The sequence below is a fragment of the Trichosurus vulpecula genome, chromosome 5 (genome assembly GCF_011100635.1).
Source record: "Trichosurus vulpecula isolate mTriVul1 chromosome 5, mTriVul1.pri, whole genome shotgun sequence".
Taxonomy (NCBI): domain Eukaryota; kingdom Metazoa; phylum Chordata; class Mammalia; order Diprotodontia; family Phalangeridae; genus Trichosurus; species Trichosurus vulpecula.
The window spans coordinates 161621892-161637605 of NC_050577.1; the positions used below are offsets into that span (position 1 = coordinate 161621892).

At 36.6% G+C, this 15714-nt stretch overlaps 1 protein-coding gene across 1 annotated transcript in view; it reads right to left on the reverse strand.

Annotated features, from left to right (window-relative positions):
* SEMA3D (semaphorin 3D) overlaps nucleotides 1-15193 on the reverse strand; it is a 140726-nt gene extending 125533 nt beyond the window's left edge. Inside the window, exon 1 of the mRNA XM_036758346.1 lies at nucleotides 15043-15193. Within this exon, the coding sequence (XP_036614241.1) occupies nucleotides 15043-15193 (151 nt within the window). The remainder of the gene's footprint in view (nucleotides 1-15042) is intronic.
* Nucleotides 15194-15714: the final 521 nt, after the last annotated feature.

A 15714-nucleotide genomic window follows, 5' to 3' on the forward strand; every position in this document is an offset into this window, starting at 1 on the left:
TTTTATATAACAAAGAATAAGTAACATTCATGATTAAACATTACAAGCTTTCCTCCATTGTTACAGTTTTGAAAGCTTTGCTTATTCTTCCCCTAGTGATCTTTCTAAAACAGTGGTTTTTGCGAGAACAAGACCGTAATAATGTCATAATGGAATAGTTTTTATAAAGTAGATGTGTTGCTAAAACAAAAGAATGTTAATGTTGGTTTGACAAGTGTTTTTAAACTCCTTTCAAAGTCTCTTTTTAAAGTGTCTTCTCTAATTAGACTGAATTTAAGAGCAGAAACTGTCTTGCTTCTTCTGTTTGTATACTCCTGTGCTCAACACAAAATAAGTGCTAAAATCATTTTCATTCATTCATTCATGTGTGACAAAGCTCTCTCCCGGTTCTCCTTCTACCTTCCCTGGCCCTCCTCAATCTTCCTTACTGGAATATCACCTTTGTTCCACACCCTGAGTGTGCATTTACTCTACGGTTCTGTTCTGGCTCCTCTCTTCTTTCTCTGTGCTCTTTCTTTTCAACATCATTAGTTTCCCATCTATTTAGTTATCATTTCTATGCAGACAACTCAAGATCTAGTTATCCAGCCCAGTCTCTCACCTGAACTCCATTCCTGCATCCCAGATTGCCTATTGGACATTTCCAAGGGATATCCAAGAGGCATTCCAAATTCAGTATGCTTTTCCCCTCAAACCTCTTCTTCCTAAATTCTTTATTTCTATAGAAGGAACCACTAACATTCCAGTTATTCAGGTTTACAACTTGGGAGTCATCTTTGTTTTTTTGTGTTTTTTTTAAACAGAATCTTATTTTGTCCCAATTACATGTCACGACAACTTTTAGCATTCATTTTTTTTTTACCAGAAATTGAGTTCCAAATGTTTTTCCCTCCCCTTCCCTCTTCTGAAAATGGTAGGCAATTTGCTATAGGTTATACATACATACGTATGTATGTATACACACATATATGTATGTATATATATATGTGTGTGTGTCATATATACATATATATATATATATATATACATACACTATCTATGTAAAACATTGTCTTCCATCTTTTCATTCCTTTGGTTCTCTTCTTTATCTGGAAGTGGATAGCATTTTCTTCCATTTTTTCATTCTTTTGAATTTGTTTGATTGAGTCTTGATCTCTCATAGAGTCATTAGCTTCCACTTCTCCAATTCTAACTTTTAAGGAGTTGTTTTCCTCAGTCAGCTTTTGTAATTTATTTTCTATTTGGCCAATTGTACTTTTTAAGGAGTTATTTTCTTCAGTGGATTTTTTTTTATCTTCTTTTCTATTTGGCCAATTCTGCTTTTTAAGCAGTTTTCTTTTTCCATGCTGTTGACTCTTTTTTTCATAATTCTCTTACATCAAGTCCATTTCTTTTCCCAGTTTTTCTTCTACCTCTCTTATATGATTTTTAAGCTCCTTTTTGAACACTTTCATGAGTTCTTTCTGGGTTTGAGACCACTTTCAGTTTTCCTTTGGGGATTTGCCCGTAGGTGTTTTGACACTGTTATCCTCTTCTGAGTTTGTTTTTTGATCTTCTCTGTCACCATAATAACTTTCTCTGGTCAGATTCCTTTTTTGTTTTTTTTTTTTCCTGCTCATCTGTGTTGGCCTGTTCCCTTTCTTTTAAATTTGAGCACTGCTCCCAGGCTGGAAGAGACACTGTCTCAGGCTTCTTGTGCTGCAATGATGTTGCCCTGAGGCCCACAGGGGACCCTCATGTCTGATGCTGTGCTGAGGGGTTGGGGTAGTGAGTGGCTGGCACTGCTGAAAGCCATAGGGGTCTGGCAGCATACCTGGTGATGCACTGGGATCCTAATGGTGGTGGCTATAATGTGCTCAGGCTGGTGGGATGTTTCTGAGTCTCTGCAGGGATACACTGAGCACATAGTGTCTGGCCAATGGAAGTTGCCTGTTTGCCTGGGGTTACATTGAGGTACATGGAAGTTCTCAGAGGAGGAGTTTGCCTATTCCACTGGGGTTCCTGGTATTGTCTCTTGCCTACTCCACCACACTGGGGCTCAGGATCTCCCGCTGGTTTGCTGAAGTGGGGCTTGCTGCTGGCTTGCTGGGACACTTCCTGTCCTGGACTGCGTTCCCCTTTTACCCAAGTGAGACAGATCTTTCCCGATGACCTTCCAAGTTTCTTCGGCTCAAAGATTGTTTCACCCCGTCTTTTTGCTGCTTCTGCTATTCTAAGATTTGTTTGGGGGTGCTATTTTATGGTTGTTTAGAGGTGACTTGAGAGGGTTATAGTGATTTATTGCTTACTCTGGCATCTTGAGGTCTGAAAGTCCCTTCACAGTCATCTTTGACTTTCTTTTCTCTAATCTCCCATATCCATTCAGTTATTTTAATCAATCAACAAATATTTGATAAGCGCTTATTATTTGTTTGCATTGTGCTGGGTGCTAGGGATAGAAGTACCAAGATTAAAACAATCAACTCAAAAGAAGCTTACATTTTAATGGGAAAATATATATGTATATATACATGTGTATATGTATATATGTATTTGTGTGTATATACATATGTGTCTATATGTATATATACACAAATACACATACACATATATATACATACACACATATATATACACACATACATATACATACATACATATATCATATTCTACACCTAGGGTAGAGGCCACATGTGGCCTTCTAGGTCCTTGGGTACACCCTTTAGACTGAGTCTAAATTTTACAGAACAAATCTTTTCATTCAGGAAATTTGTTCTGTGAAGTTTGGATTCGGTCAAAGTGTTGCACTTAAGGAGCTAGAAGGGCCACATGTGGCCTTGAGGCCTCAGGTTCCCCAACCCTGCTCTACACAGTCACCAAACTGATATTTCTAAAGTGACTATCTCACACTGCAGTTCAAGATACTCCAGTGGATCCATCTTGCCTCTAGAAATAAAGTAAATGTTTCTATTTGGAAAATAAAACTTTTCACAATCTGACTCCAGCCTACCTTTTCAGACTTTTCGAACGTTACTCTCCTATTCCAGCCAACTCATTCCCAGAACATGACATTTCATCTTATACCTTTGTGCCTTTGGAAGAGCCATCCCCTACACCTGGGGTGTACTCCTTCCTCTATTCCTCTTCATCTCATACAGTTGCTTTCTCACTTCTACGCTCAGATCAGAAGCTACTTCTTGATCTTCTTGTCTGTTGCTAGTACTCTTTTCTCAGAAATTACTTTTCATTTGCTTTATGTTTCATATCTATTTTTCTATATAGGTGTGCATATATGTATGTTTTCATATACATACACACACGTGTGTGTGTGTGTGTGTGTCTTTTTTTTTCTTTTTTTGGTCTTTGGACTATCCACAGTACCTAGCATGGTGATTGGGATAACAGGTACTTAATAAATGCTTAACTGGATGAATGGATGGATAAGAAAGTATCCTACAGTACTTGTCTAGGCAGATATGCTATCAATTAATGAATTATCAAGTAAATCATTCTTGTGTTAAACATCCAAATAAAATAATTATTAGAACTGAAAAAGATATCAATTATACAGAAGTTTGTTGGATTTTCAGAGTTAGAAGAGACCTTAAAATCATCCAGTCCAATCTTATAATTTTATATATAAGAAAACAGATTCAGAACAGAGAAAAGACATCATGATTCCAGTTTGTGACACAGCCAGGCCTAGGACCTGGATCTATTTTTAGTATAATAATTAAAGACTATTATACTAAGGTGACTCTGTCAGTGAATGATACTGAAATCCACTATTTCTGAGGCATAATTTATCTTCCAAGATGAGCAAAATTCCCTGCACTTTGACACTGAGACTAGTAGGTATTTTGGTAAAGAAATATATTTAAAGTACCTCAGTATGCCTACTGTTGTCAGCTTTGTTTAACATCAGAATAAATTAAAATTATGAGTGAAAAATGCTTAGCCTGAATTTCATGTTCTGGCTACCACCCCAACCTCTTACCAATATTATAGGGATATACTCAAGGAAGTAGTTGATCTATTATTTGCCTTAAGATAATCATTTGCATGCCCAGAATTAATTAATAAATTGGTATTTTTTTCTCAACTTATTACTGAGCCATTGAAGGGTACGATCCATCTAGTTAGTCCAATTTAATGATTCCTGACCTTTAAGCTTTCCCACAACTAGAAGTAAAGGTTCATGGATTCAAAAATTCATTAACTAAAGCAGGAATGGACAAGCTGACAAAGGGAAGCTTTGTTTCAGTCTTGCATTTCAAATGCATGCTCTGTCATCTATGGTAGAAGAATTCTGAATTAAGATTCCAAAACCTTGTGGCGCAACTACCATGGTGGCTTACATTTTATATTGGCCTTTAATTAAATTAATTCAATCATTTATTATGTCTGAACACAACAATGCCTACCAAGAAGTCTGGAAATGGGTTTTTAATTGACAAAAAAACAAACTATGAGACAAGGTCAAGCAAGTAAAATTTGGTACCCACATAGAAATCACATAAACCTATACCCTAATATCACAGATGAAGAAATCTGGGTTCAAGGAAGTTAAACAAATTGCTCAAGAACAAAAGTGGGGTACCAAGAAAGGCCCTGGGGTCTCCTGACTCCCTTTCCTCTTTCTCTTATAGGAGAGTGTTTTGGGAAGTTAAGTCAATAGATATTTAACAGCTGTGTATGTATAACTTAAATAAATATTATTGATGATACCAATAAAAAATGAGGGTTTTTCTTTTATACTAGCTCCCCAGGAGAAAAGACCTATGCTCTAATTCCAGCTCTCACATTAATTTGATTGTTGAACTTGGGAAAGTTAATTTCACATTTATGGGTCTCAGCTTTACCATGCCTAAAATTAAGACAATGGAGTAAATTATCTCCCTTTGTCATTTCCCATTTATACTCAGACTACCTAACATAAAAATCATGATAGCTAACATTTATATAGTATATAATATGTTCCAGGAACTGAACTAAATTCTTTATAATTATTATCTCATTCAATCCATACAACAACCCTAGGAGGTAGGTACAATTATTATCCCCATTTTATAGATGAAGGAACTAAAGCAAATAGATGTTAAGTGATGCAGCCAGGGTTGCACAGCTAGTAAGTATCTGAGGTAAAATTTGAACTCAGGTCTTCTTGACTCCATGTCAGGTGCTCTACATATTATACCTCTTAACACCTAGGTAATTTATGTTTGCTATGATTCCAAACTTATATTGGTATTAAGAATCAATGTTATCTTAAAAGCAGAAGTACACTTAAATCCACAATTTCATCTCTATTTGTTTTTCCTCTCACATTTTCTATTAGGACCGTTGGAACTTGTAGCTCATTTTTCCAGACTACACATAACTTACAAAGTCTGGTCAAATAAAGTTTTTGAACATAGTTTTTTTTTTCTATAGAAATATTTTTGTTCCCATACTTACCTCCTTTAAAAGGAATAAGCTTAAACAATATGTTTGCAGCAAATGGAGACAATCCATGACAATTTCCAAATGTAAGTTATTTAGAAACAAGTTATAATTACAACTGGAAGTCCCATAGGTATATTAAGCCCATCATGTTCAAAATGATGATAACTAAGCAAAGAATTGGTAAGGGGGATAGTACTATCAGCCACAAATACACAAATGTTTAGAAAGAACATTAACAAGTCAATGAGGAGGCTGTATGGATCAGGATCAGTCATATCCATTACATATACCTTCAAGAGGTTTCTTCAGATGGCTCCTTGTTTAATGGTTTTTTGATGTTTTGTGTAGTCACTTACTTCTATTTGTGCAATTCTAATATTTAAGGAACTATTTTATTCAGTGAGCCTTGGCACCTCTTTCCATTTGACCAATTCTATTTCTTAAGGTATTATTTTAAAGTTAATTATATTTTTTAGTTTACTACACTCAGTTCCACAAGTTTTTGAGTTCCAAATTTTCTTCCCCTGCTTCTCCCACCAAAGATGGCATGTAATCTGACATAGGTTCTATATGTACCTTCACAATAAACTTATTTTCCCAATGATCAAGCTGTAAGAATTATAACCAATGAAATGAATCATGAGAAAGATGAAACAAGACCAAGAATCAAATCAAATCAAATAAAGAGAGAGTGAGTCAATCTGCATTCAGACTCCATAATTCTTTCTCTGGATGTGGACAGCCTTTTCCATCATGAGTCTTTCAGAACTGTCTTAGAACTTTGCATTATTGAGAAGAGCCAAGTCTATCAAAGTCAGTCATCACAGAAGCAATGTGTCCATGGTTGTGTACAATGTTCTCTTGGTTCTGCTCCCTTCAATCATCATCAGATCATATAAGTTTCTCCAGGTTCTCATGAAGTCTGTCTGCTCATCATTTCTTATAGCACAATAGTATTCCATTGCATCCATATACCACAACTTGTTTAGCCATTCCCCAATTGATGGATATCCCCTTGATTTCCAGTTCTTTGCCACCACAAAAAGAGCTGCTATAAATATTTTTGTACATATAGATCCTTTTCCCCCTTATATGATCTCTTTGGAATATAGCCCTAGAAGTGGTGTTGCTGGGTCAAAGGTTATGCACATTTTTATAGCCCTTTGGGCATAGTTCCAAATTGCTCTCCAGAATTGTTGGATCAGTTCACAACTCCACTAACAATGCAGTAGAGTTCCAATTTTCCCACATCTTCTCTACCATTTGTCATTTTCTTGTTTTGACATGTTAGCCAATCTGACCAGTGAGATGTGGTAGTTGTTTTGATTTGCATTTCTCTAATCCAATAGAGATTTAGAGCATTTCTTTTCAATAATTCCCTTGATATTCTGGACCTTTTGTTCTTCCAGATGAATTTTGTTATTATTTTATCTAGCCCTACAAAATAATTTTTGGTAGTTTGATTGGTATGGCACTAAAGTAAGTAAATTAATTTAGGTAAAATTGTCATTTTTATTATATTAGCTCAGCCTAGACATGAGCAACTGATGTTTTTCATTTATTTAGTTCTGACTTTATTTGTGGGAGAAGTGTTTTGTAATTGTGTTCATCTAGGCCCTGGGTTTGTCTTGGCAAGTAGACTCCCACATATTTTATAGTGTCTACAGTAATTTTAAATGGGATTTCTCTTTCTATATCTTGCTGTTGGGCTTTTTTAGTAAAGGTATCATTTTCTAAAGCATTTTCACGCCTCTTTTACCAAGTTATTACTTTTGTTTTCATAATCTTCTTCCCTTGCTCTCATTTCTTTACCTAATTTTTCCTCTAGCACTCTGATTTTGAAAATCATTTTTTCAGCTCATCCAGAAATTTTTGTTGGGCATGTGTCTGATTCAATTTTTTTTTTTCCTTTGAGGCTTTGCATGTAACTGTTTTGACTTCATTGTCCCTTCTGAGTTTATATGTCTTGATCGTCCATGACACCATGATAGTCGTCTATGGTCAGATTCTTTTTGCTTTGTTTGGTCATTTTTCCAGCTTATTTCTTGACTTGAAATTTATGTTAAAGTTGAGCTCTGCTCAAGATGGGACTGATTCTCCATGTTCAGAAGTTTTTAGTGCTTCCAAGGTGGTATGATCTGGAGATAGTTGTGATCACTGCTCTCCTGAACTCTTGTCCCTACCCAAGACAGGCCCCTAATCCTTTGAGACTGAAGTCATACTACTCCTCAGGAGCAGGGGCTCCCTTGAGACTATAATTAAGGTTTCTCCTTAGGGCCCCTGCTCACTCTTGACCAAAAGTGCTCCTCTCTCCCCTTTAACTGTGACCCAGAAGTGAAGATAGGCAATGGAGTTACCACACAGTTTCTAGCCTCACATCGAGCACTAGCACTGTGGTTGTTTCTAATTTCTTTCTGACCAGTTATCATATCCCCTTATCTTTTCTGACTTGAAAGTTCACAAAGCTGCTGCTTCTTTTTTTGATATCATATACTCCCAACAGCGGTCTTTCTCTCATGTGGGTTCTAGTTAAGCCTCCACCCCCATGTCATAGATCTCTCCTTTCAATCTCTTATGTTTTGTTGGGCTGCAAAGATTTCTCACCTTCACCTTCTGTTGATTCTGATACTCCTGATTTCAATTTTAAGAATTATTTTAAAGTTGTTTGAGGGTGATGCTGAGAGAGTTAGGTTGAGTGCTTCCTCTACTCCACCATCTTGGTTCCACTTCCCTTCAAGTTCTTTCAACCCATTTCTGGGATTCTTGTCCAGGTCTTATGACTCCAGATCTAGTCAATACTTAATAATAATAGCTCTTATTTATATAGATGTTTTTAATTTGCAAGGGATTTACAAATTATTACCTCATTTGAACCTCAAAACAAACCTGGGAAGGTAGATACTACTATTGTCCTTAATTTACAGATGAGGAAACTAAGGTAAACAGAAGCTGAGTGACTTGCCTGTGGTCAACAACTAACAAACATCTGAGCCCAAATTTGAACTCAAGTTTTCCTGACTCCAGGTCCAGTGATTTATCCACTTTGCCATGTAACTACCTCTAAATATGTTTTTATATAATTATAGTTATCTATATAGCATATAATCTCATTTGATTCTCTCCACATGACTATCAGGTAGATGCTTTTATTATCCCTGTACTAAAAATGAGAAAACTAAGGCTCAGAAAGGACAAGTGACTTGCCTACAGTCATTCCACTAGTAATATCTGAGAAAAGATTCAAATCCAGGTGTTCCTTTCTCTAAGTCCAGCACTCTATCCACAATTTCATCTACAATGCATAATTCAATTAACTTCTGGACCTCATCAGTATCTCAATTTCCTGATCCTTAGTGATAACCCTTCCCTTGCACTCATATTTTTATCAATCATTAAACATTTATTAAGTAACTACAAAGTGCCAAGCACTTTGCTGAGCATTGGGCATACAAAAAAGGCAAAAGACAGGCCCTTACCTCAAAGAGCTTAAAATTTAATGGGAGATACAATTATCACCCACTTGCAATGTACTGTACCATAGGCTTCCTTGTACTTTCCAGTTTTTGATTGACTGCATTAGTGTGAAAAATCTGTGAAGGTCCCTTTTTTAATACAACCCCTTTTGACAGAGACCTCAGACTTCTCTGAATAACCCAGCCCTTAGCACCTACCCTCTTATACAGAGTACAAGGGGCTACTGTTATTGATGATCATAATCCTTCATTATAAGCATCAGAGAGGTCAATCTGGTGGGTATCTTTTTTATAAAGAGGCAGCCTTGGAGTTAGGAAGATCAGTCTTCCTCTAAGATAAGCTGTGTGACCCTGGAAAAGTCACTTAACTACTCAATGCAACAGGCAACTCCCAACAACCGTGACAAAGAAGGTACTGACCAGGACGTTTCCTCAGCAATGAGTTCCTTAAATCAACAAAATCACAGATCTAGTCCCAATCCACTTTTAAGGAAGATAATAATAATAATAATAATAATAATAATAATAATAATAATAATAATAATAATAATGTACAGTTATAATTTTATGGAATTTTTTAATAAGAATAATAAAAAATAGTATGGTCAAAATGTTACTCAATAAAACACCCCAAATTCTAACTCATTCACACTCACTATCCTCTAATCTAAAATTTTCCCATAGTAATTTGAAACTGCTTAACTCAAACAAAAGCCAAACAGCCTTTTGCCTCTTAACAGTATGTGCTACACATGATATAACATTACAGAACATAAAGATATATTTCTTTGTTCATATACTTATTCAATTTTGGCTTCTTTTTATAGGGCCTACAATACTTTGGGAGTTTCAGGACCTTTTCTTTCCCAACAATCTTACTGTTCCTTTTCTTTTGGAATCTTAGAGCAATCATATCTGCTTAAATCATTCCATGTAACACTTGGGACAATTGGGTTTGAACTTATCCATATGTGATCTGATGATTCATGAGTATAATGGCACATAGAAGCATCTTGCCAAACTGCAAGGCTGAACTCAAAGAAAGCTGTGATCTCACTGATTTGGAAGTTTCCTCCAATGATGGAGACTGTAAACCATCCATGACTGCCCCATCCTGTGTAACTGGCCCAAAGTTGGCCATAACAGATTCATCCAATTCATTGGGTGTCCTTCTCACTTTATCCTGACATTGTAACAATACTAATGGAACATACTGGCAATCTACTTTTCGTCTCATTCTTGCCACGTGACCAGACCATTTTTCTCTTCCTATCCTACAATTTTTTCACAATGTCTTGTCCTACTATTCCTCATGTGTTTCAGCCTACTCACACCTACTGTACACCTCTCCATTGCCTTCTGGGTTAAATTCATCTTGAGTTCTGTAGAGGAAGTTGTGAAGTTATGGTTTTCAAATACGCATAAAATCAAGAACATGAAAAGTATTCACATTCTCTTGGCAAACTGATTCATCAGCCCATCGCTTCTCAACACTAGTATGAGATAATCTGAGATCTTTGTTTCTTGCCCCAACATGTACTAATTGGTTTGTATTATAGATTCAAAAAAAGTGATTCCTAAAGTACGTGTCCTTGTTGTTGTTCAGTTTCTTTTCACTAGTGTCCTACTCTTTGTGACCCCATTTTCTTGGCAAAGTTCCTAGAAGGGTTTGCCATTTGCTCCTCCAGCTCGTTTTACAGATGAGGAAACCAAGGCAAATAGGATTAAGTGACTTTCCCAGGATGACACAGATAGTAGGTTTCTGGGGCCACATTTGAACTCAGGAAGAGGAGATTTCCTGACTTCCTATGCACTGTGCCACCTAGCTGCCCAACTGTGTATTAAATCATTTTTAAAAAGAAGGGGGAGGGATTTTGTTAAAATACAAAGAAAGACAGTAAAGGGGAGATGATTAGAAAGGGAAAAAGAAACAAACCAGGATGGAAGACTACCCACATCTCACTTCAAAAGAAATAACTTTTACACATTTGGGCACATTTGTTTTCTTTTCTTCCATCAAATTTGTCTCAAACTTTTCCTTTTCTGGTGTGTTTCTTCTTGTCTTCAGGGATTTACTCAAATAACATTCTAGGCATCAACATGCCCTATGTACAAAATTCTCTCATCCCAGTGAGGCCCCTTTTTGTGATTTTTTTAAAAGAAAGCTATTGTGAGATATAAGATGTTTACACTGTTAGGAGGTTGATGGAGGTCAACTGTCTAAGGTTACTCTTATTTCAACTTCTGTGTAAACTGTTGATGTCATTATGGGGAGCCAACCCTCTAGGATACAATATATTTGATAAATACATTACACAAAATACAGCACATAGTAAGATTTGACCTTGTACATGGATAATTTTTTCCAACAAGTAACAGATTTACCATGCATAGATATGAGAGCCCCAACCAGGCAACAGAAAAGAAATCTCTTCATATGACAATGTCAATAACTAAGTTCATGTGTACTCTGAGCTTCAAAGCTAAGTTACTCTCAGAGAACATTCTTGAGCTGTAACAACTATCGAGCTTCTGCTGAGTCTCTAAGAAAACACCTCAAAATGATCTTGCAGCTGTAGGATGTTGCTGTCTCTACTGACACTTCCCATATCAAGGCAGTTATTGCCTCTGTATATTGCTGGGCTTCGTCAATGCCAAAGAATGAATGAATCATACATAGGGTTTAGGGAAAGGAAGTTGAGCTTATGCCCATTCAACACCAAATGCTGAAAAAACAAAACAACACTGATTCTTCATTTGGGTAGAAAATGTTCATTGGCATTCTACCAAGACTATGATGCTGTCAAAAGGATAAGACCTGCTGATCCCTTCCAAAGTATTCAGTCTGGATTTAAAGGTAAATCAAATGATTACAATTCATTAGTCAGAACTGTCATATGAATGAGAGGAAAAACCAGGTTAGAGGGATGATACTTCTTAGCTTACCTGTAGGAATGGAACGTACAATCATCTTCCATGCTACCACCCCACCTTCAGGTTAATTCCTACTCTGCACTTAGCTCAGTGCTTGGCATATTCTAGGTGGTTAATATAGGCTAGATGACTTATTAAAAGAAAATGTGTTGTGTCAAGATTCTGCTGCCTTTATTTGAGTGCCAGATGATGAGGTGATACCCAACCTAGCCAGTCAACGCATCCCATATGGTCTCTTGATTTGAGGCTTGGAAGGACTGAGTGACTTAAGTGACTGGCCCACAATCATACCATCATACTGCTACAAAAAGAGAGCTGGGATTAGAACTCAACCAACCTGACCTCAAATCCAGTCTTTTCTCCTACTGCACATCATTAGAAATCTATTCACACATGCTCACTACTCTCAGGCACTCTCACAATACTCTCAAGTACTCTCCACACTCTGAGTCTGCTTGTATCCCTTTGGTATTCTCAATGCCTTGCTCCATAAGTCTTTATGGTGGGAGAACACTGAGCCTCTAGAGCATACCAAAAACCAGCTGTTGTTCTCAGCTTAATGCTAGTATCCATGATCTCACCGATGCAACACACCAAGCCTCACCCTAGGGACAAACCCAACCCTCCAGGGCATATCCAGAAACAGCCAAAAATCCTCATATGGACTCACAGTCTTGCTGTCTTCACTCTGACACTCTGGATAACATCACCACTCGCCAGCAACTCAATCCATTTGACCGCAATTTTTACTTCCTATTTACAATCTGTTCTCTGTCTGTGTAGGAACTTTGAGTCACAGATTTAGAGTAGGACAGGACCTTAGCTACCAGTAAGTCTAACACCACCTCATTTCACAGGTGAGGAAACAGAGACACAAAGAGGTTAAATGACTTGCCCAGGGTCACTCAACTCATGGGTATCTGATGAAAAGATGTGACCCCAAGTATTCCTGAGTCTGGGTATACTGCCATGTTCAGGCCATTACATATTCCACCTTTTAAAACAAACATTAATGAGCTGAATATTACAATATGATAACAAAAGAAGTCACAGGTTTCAAGAGAAGTTTTAATACTCTTTATTAGGTTATTACTTATGGTGGCTATCTGGTCTTCCATGCACAACTTAGTACCTATCAATTCTCCATATTCTTATAGTATCTCCTTTTTATTCTTCCCCTTCTCCAAATCACTATCGCATGTAAAATGCTAACTCTAGAGCTACCAGGGAGGGAACTCTGTCTTGGTGTAAATTTTATAAAGGATTTTTTTTAAGGCACAGCATTTTGTGCCTTTGGGGGAATTAAATTCAAATTGGGGAATTTAAAAGCATTCCCACTTTCATGGCATGCATATGGTCCAGTAAACTTATTTTCTCAAATCTCATTTTCTTTTCATCTGAATCTCACTTACCTCTTGCAACTTCTAAGCTGCCACATTTTTTTACCCTCATGTTCCCTTCTCTGCTGTTCAGTGAGAAACTATTTCTCTTCCTTTTGAGTCTTATTATTTCTGTAGCCACTCCTTTTTAAGCCATGCCATAGAAACATCCCAGCATCCCATGAAGATACCTACACATTTCCCTAAATCCTTTTAAACTGCTGATAGTTCCCCAGCAACTACCTTTCCTAATTGTACTAACTGTACTCTTTATTCAGTCACTCTTTAAGGTGAAATCATATATAAATTCCTCTGTCTAGCATTTGGCACTCTTTCCAACCTTGTGTCTTCTACCTTTCTAGCTTTCTTATGAATTACTTACTGCCCCAAACTCCACAGTCCAGCCATACTGAGTTGCTTGTTGTTCCTGATGCAAATACATTCCATCTTTGTCTCCTTGCCTTTGAACTCGTTGTGCCCCATGCCTGGGATGCTCTCTCCTCAACCTCTGCCTCTTGGGATCTCTGTTTTCCTCCAAAACTCAGCCTAAATGCTACATTGTATATGAAGTTTTTTTCTTAACACTCTGACCTCTCTCCAGCTACTGCTGCTTTTCCTCCAAAAATGACTTCTATTTATTTTGTATATAATTACATATGTATATATTGTTTCCCATATAAAAGTAAGCTACTTGACATCAGGCACTATTACTTCCTTTTTATCTTTGTATTTCTAGTACTCAGAATTGTGCCTGGGACATCAAAGGTACTTAATAATCATGGATTGATTTAACCATGGATTGATTATAGTTGGAAACAAAATGTCACTGAAAGTACCTGAGCACATGAAAATTATCTACATATATATATATATACACATACACATACACATACACATACACACACACACACACACATATATGTTACCTGGCAAACTCATACCCAGAAATATGGATGTTGGATTTACATTTGTGTGTATCTGTGTGTTATGTAAGTATGCATGTATGCATGCGTGTTTGTGTGTGTGTGTTTATGTATCCTCAAAATTCTGGGCACATATAATGGCAGCTGATACTCAGGGGGCAAGAGAGTACAAGTTTGCTAATTGTGAAGAGGTAAAGTACCTATTAGCCAATGAACTCCAACTACTAATCTGTCATCAGAATATCTAAATGTATTTAACCAACTGTATTCCTCAAATATTTAAAAAAAAATTTCAGGGTTTCCAGGTTAGCTTTTAAAAAGGCATACTCTATCCCTATTCTTCTGAACACCATAATGTTGAGATATGTTTGCTATTCCTCTAAAATGAAAAACAATTTCACATTTCTGACTAGGCATAAGCTAATTGTCAGTAGTTGAGTGGCCAGGAGTGTGAAATGAATGCTGAATATAGAATCAGAGGTGTTAGAGGTCGTAAGTTCAAATCCTAACTCTGGAACTTGTCTTATCTTTCACCAGGAGAAATTTTCACTCAGACTCTTTTTTGGCCTAAATTCCTCATCTTTAAAATGAAGGGGTTTTACTAAATGATCTATAAAGAACCTTCCAGATTTGAATCTATGATCCTATGAATTGTTCTGCTCTCTAGGATTTTACAAAATATATAAAATTTATAGAATATCAAGCTTCTTAGATCTGTTAATCAGTATGTATGATCAGCACAAATAATGGACCACAAATCACATAGGAAAACATTATTTCCTTTACCCATAAAAAAGAATATTTGGATGTCTCCCTCATATAGTAAGGAAATGTTCAATAGTATCAAAAATTACACCTCTGAAATCATAATACAACTGCATACTAGGACAAACACATTTAGAAATTTACCTTTGTATGAGAGTTTCAGTCTTGGAATATTTTGTTTCGACGTTCCAATGACTGGAAGTAACACCACAATCATACTTAGCATCACAAAGGCATGCAGGGGGTGTAAATCTTGGTTTCCAGACTTTTCTCTTTGATCCTTTTTGGCATTCATGGCTAAAAAAGTCCTCCCTCTTGGACAATATTAATTTAATCTGCAAAGAAAGAAAAAAATAGAACGTCATTGTTTTGTTTGATCTAAGCACAGCAATGAGTCTAATGTAACTATTTTCAAAGAAAATGAGGTGAAGTTATCATGATTGATCCAAAGATAAAATATATGTAATTTTTCCAGATTTCAATAAGTGATTAAAATCTATTTATGTAAGCATTTTCCAAGGTGTTCACTCATATACTGCCTCATTTCATCTGTATAAGATCTTTGAAAGACAGAATGATGCAAAGCCCTTATTATCACAGTCAGAGTTGACTTTATACATGGATGAAATAGGTGATTGCATTTGAGATTGATTTATTTGGGCTAAGGCAGCAATACTCTGTCTATTTGTAGTTTTCTAAAATGCATATAAGAGACAGCTAGTTGGCACAGTGGACAATGCAATGGACTTAAGAGTATGGATGACTCCTCTTCCTCAGTTCAGATCTGGCCTCATATGCTTATTAGCTATATATATG